The sequence below is a fragment of the Ovis aries genome, chromosome 16 (assembly GCF_016772045.2).
Source record: "Ovis aries strain OAR_USU_Benz2616 breed Rambouillet chromosome 16, ARS-UI_Ramb_v3.0, whole genome shotgun sequence".
Lineage (NCBI taxonomy): Eukaryota > Metazoa > Chordata > Mammalia > Artiodactyla > Bovidae > Ovis > Ovis aries.
In genome coordinates, this window is record NC_056069.1 from 18,596,935 (window position 1) to 18,606,655 (window position 9,721).

Below are 9,721 nucleotides of genomic sequence, written 5' to 3' on the forward strand. Positions count from 1 at the left end.
GGAAACATAATTTGAATAAAGTCTGATGTCTATTTAAAATGAAGTTGCATTGTTTTATATTGAATGTAGGTGTTTCTTAAGTTACTTTTGGTTTTAAATGAACAGTTATATAGTTTCTTTCAAAATAATCTAGTTGCTTTTTATCTGATTTCATAATTGTAAGCCTAAAATTATGAGGTAGAATAATTGAATCTTTTTTTTTTTGCTTCCTTTTTTAGACTTCAACCAGATCACAGTTAAATCCAGCATTTGAAGATGCCTGGAGCAGCAGTGATGAGGAAGGATGAATATTATTCCTTAGGACCCTTTTTGTCTCTATCGAAACTTTTAAGACTGGACTATTTTATCTTTTCAGTTGTCCAGTTCAGTTCTGTTCAGTCGCTCAGTTGTGTCCGACTCTTTGCAACCCCATGGACTGCAGCACGCCAGTCCTCCCTGTCTATCACCAACTCCCAGAGTTTGCTCAAACTCATGTCCATTGAGTCGGTGATGCCATCCAACCATCTCATCCTCTGTCGTCCCCTTCTCTTCTTGCCCTCAATCTTTCCCAGTATCAGAGTCTTTTCACATGAGTCAGCTCTTCACATCAGGTGGCCAAAGTATTGGAGTTTCAGCTTTAGCATCAGTTCTTCCCATGAATATTCAGGACTGATCTCTTTTAGGATGGACTGGTTGGATCTCCTTGCAGTCCAAGGGACTCTCAAGAGCCTTCTCCAACACCACAGTTCAAAAGTATCAATTCTTTGGCACTCAGCTTTCTTTATAGTCCAACTCTCGCATCCAAACATGACTAATGGAAAAACCATAGCTTTGACTAGACGGACCACTGTTGTCCAGTGACAGCTAAATGAGCCGTGAATTTGAGTAATTGTTTTCCCTTTTGTCTTAAAATAAGGTTAATATTTGCATGAAGTCATAAAACAAAGTTCAGTATAGTTTATTTAATCAGAACATTTTCCCTTAACCCCAGTGGCTGTGGGCTGCTGCAGCCACTATAGTACAAGGAGACAGGTTGTGGTATCCCCTTTGTGGGACCTGAGCAGATTGTGTGAACGATAAGATGCAGTCTTAGAGGATGAGCAAGCAGAGGTTATCAGCACTGACTTTCTCCTGCCGGTTGTACAGTCACTTTGCTCATTTTCACCTTCAAGGGTGATTTTACTGAGGATTATATCAAAAATTATAGTTGAAAAGTTAAAATCAAAATTAGTTTATTTTTATTAATATGTTCAGTTTTTGCAATGCTTTCATTTAATAACCATTTTCTAGCTTTATGTTAAATATTTTTGAATTCATTGACTTCCACAATTGAAAAATGCATTATAGGAGGTTTTTAAGGAAAAATCCTACATTTCCTTTATTTTAATGCATCAGATGGCAGCTTGAACTACTTTTCTATGAATCTGGTTACTATGTGACCAAGTCCTACTGCATTCATCAAAGTAGAAAATATCCTGTCAGGTAATTGGATTTAAACATAAAATGTCAGAAAATTTCTTTTTTTGTTGTTGAGGTATAGCCAATTAACGTTGTCAAATGTCAGAAAATTTCTATTTTATGTTCTGCTCTTGTGTCATAACCCACAGGTGATTATCATGAACCTAATCTTATATTCCCTTTCTTTCTGATTCTTATCAATAGGAGACTAGTTAATGAGGTTTTTGTGAGCTTAACCAACTATACAGTTGAGTTTTTCAATGTATAACTGTTAGGCCTCATATCAGACCTTTAAGCTTTGAGAATGCTGTTGAAATTGGAAATTTTTTTTAATTTTAAGAAAAAAGAAGTCTTTCTACAAACTGCAAATACTGTATAGATAACTGGCTACATTTTGAAAAGGTCCATCTGCTGAGGATGAGGAATGACAGCCCTCCCAGTGCCATGGCACAAGTCTAATCCCCTGACCAGGCAGTGCTGGCAAGCATTGAGGCTATATTAGTACCTAGTGTCTGTGACTTTATATGTTTCTATAGGCACCCATAAACCATTTCCCTTTCCCCCTCTGAGCTTTTCTGAGTCAAATTTCAGCCTATTCCTCAAAGTAGTAAGAGATGAGTCTACCTGAACACTTGCTTAGGTATTGTGGGCCATTTGTGGGTTTGGTGTGAGAGCCGTCTTAGGAGATCATGGCTTCCCACAAATACTATGTTCAGGTCACAAGCTTCTCTGCCGTGTCTGCTTGCTGCTGTCACGAGCAACTCATTCCCCAAGCCAGTAGGGTGTAAGAGGTCTCATGCTCAGAGACCTGTGTCTCAACATTAGTGAAAAGGAGGAGAGAGGTAAAGGAGCACCTGGTTCCAGCATGCCCCCCCAAAAAGCTGAGGAGTTGGTCCAATTAATGCTAAAAATGCAAAGCACTTGATCCATGTACATGGGCTCTGCTAAGAGCTGCTACTTACCAATATGCAAGGAGTCTCATACGCAAATGTAAAAGATAAGCTGATGCCACCATTGCTTTTCTAGATGTAGACACTAGCCCCACTAAGGTTGATTAGGACACCCTAGAGAAGGGGCACTGATCACAGAGAGGCTACTAGGGACCAACAGGAGCTCATCAGGTAAACACTGAAAAGAAAAAAATGGAAAAGTTTTAGTCAGCTAGAGAGAGGTCTTTCTGTAAGTTTTTAAAAAGGTGGCAGCGTGAGGAGGGGACTGATTATTTCTTTGTTGTTGTTGCTAAGTCACTTCAGTTGTATCCAACTCTTCGTGACCCCATGGACTGCAGCCTTCCAGGCTCCTCCGTCCGTGGGATTTTCCAGGCAAGAGTACTGGAGTGGGGTGCCATTGCCTTCTCCAGATTATTCCTTGGACAGGGGCAATCCCAGGGATAAGTTGACTAGAAGCACCTGACCCCTTTAGCCTCCCTCTTTTCCTCTTAACAGCCAGAAAAAGAAAGTGAAGACTGTACCTTCAGGGTACAAAAATCTAAAACAGGAACAAAGCAGAAAAACTGACTGCCACTTTAGGTGGCTACAGCCCAAGGGGAAAAAAGAAGGAACTTGAAATCTTAGGTACTAAGCAAGCGCCAGTTTAGCAAACAATGCTAATTCTAGATTATTTACTGATTTAAAAGCAAAAACAGAGATAAAAGAAAAGGTAATTGAATTATATATATATAAATATAATACTAAAACAAAGCTTTTAATTTTATCCAGTTGGAAATCTAAAATTTATATACTAAATGAATATACTAAAGAGTTTGTATAACAAAAAGATTAAAATGGTACCTTATATTGGATTACTACAGTATTAATGATATCCCACCCATTGGGGGCCCCCATACTCAATATCCAGTATTATTTCTTTTAAATTTTATTGAAGTATAGTTGATTTACAATGTTGTCTTAATTTCTGCTGTAACAGCAAAGTGATTCAGTTATATCCATATAAATATTGTTTTTCATATTCTTTTCCATTATGGTTTCTATCACAGGATATTGCGTATAGTTCCCTGTACACTACAGTAGGACCTATATTTTATCCATCCTGTATATAAGAGTTTATATCTGCTACTCCCACACTTCTCCTTCCCCTCTTCTACCCACCTCCCCTTTGGCAACCGCTAGTCTGTACTCTGTGCCTGTGAGTCTGGTTCTATTTTGTCCCCTCCTATGCTCAGTTGTGTCTGACTCCTTGCAACCCCTTGGACTACAGCCCACCAGGCTCCTCTGTCCTTGGAATTTTCCAGGCAAGAATCCTTGAGTTGGTTGCCATTTCTTTCTCCAGGGGATCTTCCCAACCCAGGGATCAAACCCGCATCTCCTACGTCTCCTGCATTGGCGGGTGACTTCTTTACCACTGCACTACCTGGGAAGTTTATTTTAGATTCCACATACGAGTGATGTCATATGATATTTCCTATCTCTTTCTGACTTTGCTTACTGTGATAATCTCTAGGTCCATCCATATTGCTGCAAATGGCATTTCATTCTTTTGAATAGCTGAGTAGTAGTCCCTTTTGTGTGTGTATATATATATATACCACACTGTGTGTGTGTGTATATATGTATTTGCCCCACTCTATGTGTGTGTGTGTGTGTGTGTGTGTGTATGGCATATCTTCTTTATCCATTCATTTGTTGATAGACTTTTAGGTTGTTTCCGTGTCTTGGCTATTGTAAATAGTGCTGCTATGAACATAGAGGTGCATGTATCCTTCCGAAATATAGTTTTGTCTGGGTATATGCTCAGGAATGGAATTGCATATGGCAATAGAGTTGCATATGGCAACTCTATTTTTAGTTTGTTGAGGAAACTCCATACTGTTTTCCATAATGACTGCACCAGTTTACATTCCTACCAGCAGTGTAGGAGGGTTCCTTTTCTCCACAACCTCTCTAGCGTTTATTTGAAGACTTTTTAATGATGGTCATTCTGAACAGTGTGAGGTGGTACTTCATTGTAGTTCTGAATATCCAACATTACTGAAATTCCTGATTCTATTCAATCAACAACTGGTAAATGTTTTGCCCCTGAAAATGTGGCTAACATGTTCTGTTCAGTGCCTGTTTCACCATCCTCTAACTGCTCTTTGCCTTCACTTCAGAGAGACACAATACACCTTTTCCAGACTGTCCGTTCTCAGCAGCTTTGCCGTCACACACAGTCTTGGCAGACAGGATCTCAACTGCATCCACCTTCTTCCAGGAGCAGAGATGTGGGTTTACATTAATCATAGCCTCCTCCAAGGAGACTCATTTGATATACATTTAAGGCATACAGGTCTAATATCTTTAATACTTTCGGGGTTCTGATGGCAAAAATATTCTTTCTTTACAAATTTTTATACTTCCAAATTAAAATCAACAGTTACTCCTGTTAGTACCCTGAAGGACTCTTTCACCAAGGAAATATTGGTAACCTCTTGTCATACCTCCTGGAATTGCCAGACCACTTAAGATGGATATAAGTTACCCAAGGGCTTCTGAGGCAAGAAACTGCTCCTCTTAGCTCCATACTATGCTTCATTAGAGAAAAAAAAATGAAGTACATGCTGAGCTCTCTGGAAAATAGAAGCTCTGAGCCTGTGATTTTCCTTACCAGCTGCTTGTTAAACATTGGTCATAGAAATAATATACCAGAAACATGGCACAGCTACTAAGGCCTCTTAGTAAAGCCTCATAGAGCCTCACAGAGCACAGAGCCAAACCTGAGCTCTCTGGTGTATTATTCCACCTGCAGAAGGAGGTGGTGTCCGCTGTCATCTATCCCTGTCTAAATGCCATGGCGCTGGAGAATATCACCCCTCCTCCAGTCCAGTTGGCTGCTCAGAATCCACTAGGGACTAACTGAGTGAACAGCAGTGGATGTTTATAGACTATGCAAATGGCACTGGCAACCATCATACATGATGGAGCTTAATGGGTTGCTGCTGCTTTCCATCTCTTAGCCAGGATGTGCCTAATGAATGACAGAACCCAAGAAACAACACACTGAGCCAAACTGCTGGCCAACAAGTAGCCCCATTTCACACTGATTATAAACTGTTGGGTCATTGCCTAAAATTGTCCCTTTAAGGGAGAAAAAGCTAACAAAACTTGGAGTGTCTAGCCTCACAAGATACCCAAAATATAAATCACAACCACACATCTCCATATAATATTTATTGAGGCCATAATACACAATATAATGTACTCTATACTATCAGAGTTATAAGTGATAATAACCAAGATACAGATTTTGCTTCTCTATAAAATGCGTGGTGCTAATCTCTTGGAAAAAGTATTCAATAGAATTTTCACATCCCTGGAAGGTATCAAATAGCCAGTTTAATTCAGAGACGTAATGGTCTCACATGGCTCCTTTTCAAGTTCCAGTCAGGTAGATGGACCCCTAAATGGGTCTGTATCTTGCTCTAGGCTTTCACTCAAGGCTGTACACCTCACATCAACTTTTTAAAATTTCCCAACCCCCTTACATTTAAAGTGGATGTGCATTGCCGTCATGCATATAAAGATTCATTTTATATGAGGCCCTTTTTATACTGTCTTCCCGTATCTCTATAATTTTTTTTTATCATTTCCCTCATCCCAGAAGGGCTGGAAGCCATATCAAGGGGCCCATTAAGCAAATTGTCCATACACCAGACAGCTGTTCCTCTGATAGGGAACCTATCAGAGCCTAAACCCCCCAAAAACAAAAGCCCTGTCAGTGCAGCTGCACATTGTTTCTGTTGACTGCCAGTCTTCCTGCTACTAGTCTGTGTGCTTTTATTAACCTGCGCCTAAAGGCCCAGATCCTCTATAAATAAGCCGTAGTTTCAACCAAACATGGCAAATGTGAGACTCACATGCCCTCAAGTGGATACCCTCTTGGAGAGGATACCCTAGTCCCACCTCCTAAACTGAGACCTCGCCTTTGGAGATGACTTCATCCTGACACTAAAACCTCAGCTCCGTCAACATACATGGGATTGCCTCTCCTAAGGCACAAATTGGACACAAGATCCCATTACATCTCTGAGTTTACTGTCTGCTTAGCCCGTGATCCTACTTGTTCTCTGCCAAAAGGCAGCCCCACACACACACTCCTGTGCCTAGAGAGGAATCTAGTAGAGGTCATTGCTATCTGTGTTTTAAGTATTAGTGGAGACACTTGCCTCGTAGTAGTCAAATCCTTTAACGCTCTGGGGAGAGGATCGCTGAGTTCCCAAGGCATTTTCTTACTCTCGCCTTGTGTGTCTCGCCATGCTCACCACAGCCACTTTCTCCTTGGTTACACACAATCTCACTAATCTTACATATACTTCACTAATGTGTTAAGTCATACTGCCCAACAGAATAACTGCTGGACCTGTCAACATGAGAGATGTATATATCATATATACATATTTTATATATATATATACACACACACACACATAGATATTATACCTTTAGCACACTTTCCAACTCCACTTAGAGCCTGTTGGAAAAAAAAGTCTTCAACTGAAGCATTCTTTCTCTTCAGTTTATACTAAAAAGCCCCATTTCAACTATATAAAAACCTTTAAAGAAAGCCCTGAAGGCAAGCCCTTAAACTGTACCAGTTGTATTAATAGATAAAAATAGCTTCAAAGTGAGGACTCTTCAATAAAGGACACAGAGGTATATGAAGCCTACTGTTGATGAGACACAAGGAAACAAAAACCTGTAAGTCTTATTTAAAGCCTCAATGAGACAGTAATAGAAAAAGCTTGTCTCAACAAACTAATCTCTGATCTTTTAAAGAAAAGTCACTATCTCATAGATTAGATATTAAACCTAATGACTGCATAGTTCTAACTCAGTAGTTCATCACTGTTCAGTCATATCCTAATACCTGGTTGTTTCTATAAAAGTGGTTAGCTGTGGAAGATTAGAAAAGGGAAAGAGATTTCTGTAAGTTATAATTATTATAAGCATATTGATAAACTTTCAATGTAATTTTTCTCTATATTCACAGCCTATTTACTGAGCCTGTATTTTAAAGCTCTTGAGTATCATTAGAACAGTAAACTTAAAATTATTCAAATCATGCCAGAAATGAAATTGGCACAAAGCCTGGCATGCTTGAGATTTTTCCTTTCAAAAAGTATAGCAGGGAAAGCTAATTGCAAACTAGACAATAATCACTTTGTATAATGAAGAAGGTTCTAGACATCTGAAAGATAAATCTATTGCTAGGACAGAGCTGCTGCTTCTGTTTTAGCTCTGCAAGAAATATTACATTTAAGGGACAAACAGTTCAGTCATGAATATGGCTTTTATTTGCAAAAACTATGTATGGTCCTGTGCTGCCTAGATTGCTGTATTAAACCCTGGTGCTCAGAATTTATTACAAGTCATTTCTGGGAAGGCAAGCTTGTCTTAGAATATCAGCAACATTCTCACATACAGGAGGTATGGTTCTTTTGCTGTCATCTAGTTCCTTACTTTCTGCTCTTTAAAAACTGGACAATTAGAAAATAGAAAAAAAAAAAAAAACCACCAAGGGAAATAAAAGACAACTGTGCTGTGACCTCTGTGATTCTGTGTGTGGAGTCTACAGATGCCCTGTATGCTCCTGACAAATCAGTCTTGTTTATCTTTAAGAGAGTACTCATCAACTTTGTGCTAATGGGTTTATACAGCTGTCCCAGTCTGTGCTCTCCCTAGACGTGGAACTAAGTAAATGTCACAGTCTTCATGTGGTTTGTTATTTTATCACCAAAAACACAAGTCAGTGTTTAAATACCAAATTCCTCAAGCCCCTCGTGTTTTCTTATGCCTTGACAGTCTGTTAGCGGTTATTGCATAGGATCTATAGCCTTGGGCCTGGCCAGTAGCTTTGTTTCCTAGGCATTGGTGGTCCACTGTTGAAGGCAGCAAATGTCCAAATGTGGCACAAGACTGATTGGCACAAGCCCCTTCTCTCCTGTTTACCTCATTCTTGTAGCAGGAGTTAGCTACAGCACTGCTATCACCCTTCTGTTCAAACACCAGCAGGAGCAGGAGAGCTGACCCCTCCCCAGTGGCTCGCGCCCCACTCTCCAGCTTCTCTCCACCTGTGTAGGCGCATCATCCACTGCCATGTGAATCTGCATCACCTGTACACGTGTACTGTTAACGTGCGAAAATGAGGAAATAGATCGTTGAGTATCAAGTTATTAACTATTTTTATTGTACTGTTTTAATGTTTTATATATATATATTTTGTGTGGAAAAATGTGACTTTCAGTAAATATGGTAGAAAAAATGTGTTAAAAGTAAGTAATTCGGTAATACTGCTCTGAACATTAAAGAATGGTAAGTTTATTTTAAAATTGTACTGCTTTCATGAAGAAGTCGGAGAAGGCAATGGCCAGCCACTTCAGTACTCTTGTCTGGTGAATCCCATGGACAGAGGAGCCTGGTGGGCTGTAGTCCATGTCACTAGGAGTCGGACACGACTGAGTGACTTCACTTTCCCTTTTCACTTTAATGCATTGGGAAGGAAATGGCAACCCTCTCCAGTGTTCTTGCCTGGAGAATCCCAGGGATGGGGGAGCCTGGTGGGCTGCCGCCTGTGGGGTCGCACAGAGTCAGACACAACTGAAGCGACTTAGCAGCAGCAGCAGGTTGGTCATAATTGATTATGCTGTTTTTAAAACTGTAAGAAATTTTATATTATTAAATATTAGTTAACAACTTGGGTGTTGCATTAATCTTGTAGTCTCTATTCTCAGGCAATTGGAAAGGGTCCTGTTGGCCTGTACACCTATCATAGATCCTCCGTGAATCCTTTAGAGGGCTGCTGTTATACTGGAGATTTGCTGTATGAAGCTCAATAGCTAAACAAAATTAGAGGATCTTTATGAAACCTTGAATTCTAGCCCATTCCCACCTGGTAATATGGTTAGACTGAATTTCTCCATTGCTTTTGGCTCTAAAGTTGTGGGCTTTCTACTCTTGTGTACCCTCATTATGGAAAAATGACAAATATATTTGCAAGTTTCACCTACTAAGGTCATTGATTAGCTTTGTAACCAGAAGGAATGCAAGAAAGGCAAGATGAGGGCTCCCAAACTCAAACACTTGCAAAAGCCAGGAGAACATGGTAAATGAGAAAAGAAGCAGATATGAGAATTATATCCCTTATTTTTATTGTGCTTTGCTATAAGCATGTAACATAAATATATGAAACTAAAGATTAAGTATTCTGCTATAAATCCAAATACTAATAAAGTATTTTATGTGTTTCTTCTATAATTCATTATTTTTTATCTTGAACCAAAGAAATGTGG

At 39.6% G+C, this 9,721-nt stretch overlaps 1 protein-coding gene across 2 annotated transcripts in view; it reads left to right on the forward strand.

Moving 5' to 3' along the window:
• The window catches only part of ERCC8 (ERCC excision repair 8, CSA ubiquitin ligase complex subunit), a 60,522-nt gene extending 51,397 nt beyond the window's left edge, over positions 1-9,125 (forward strand). For both annotated transcript variants that reach the window (XM_004016953.5, XM_012096878.5), the window contains one exon: positions 219-9,125. In XM_004016953.5, the coding sequence (XP_004017002.1) occupies positions 219-287 (69 nt within the window). In that variant the 3' untranslated portion in view covers positions 288-9,125. The remainder of the gene's footprint in view (positions 1-218) is intronic.
• Positions 9,126-9,721: the final 596 nt, after the last annotated feature.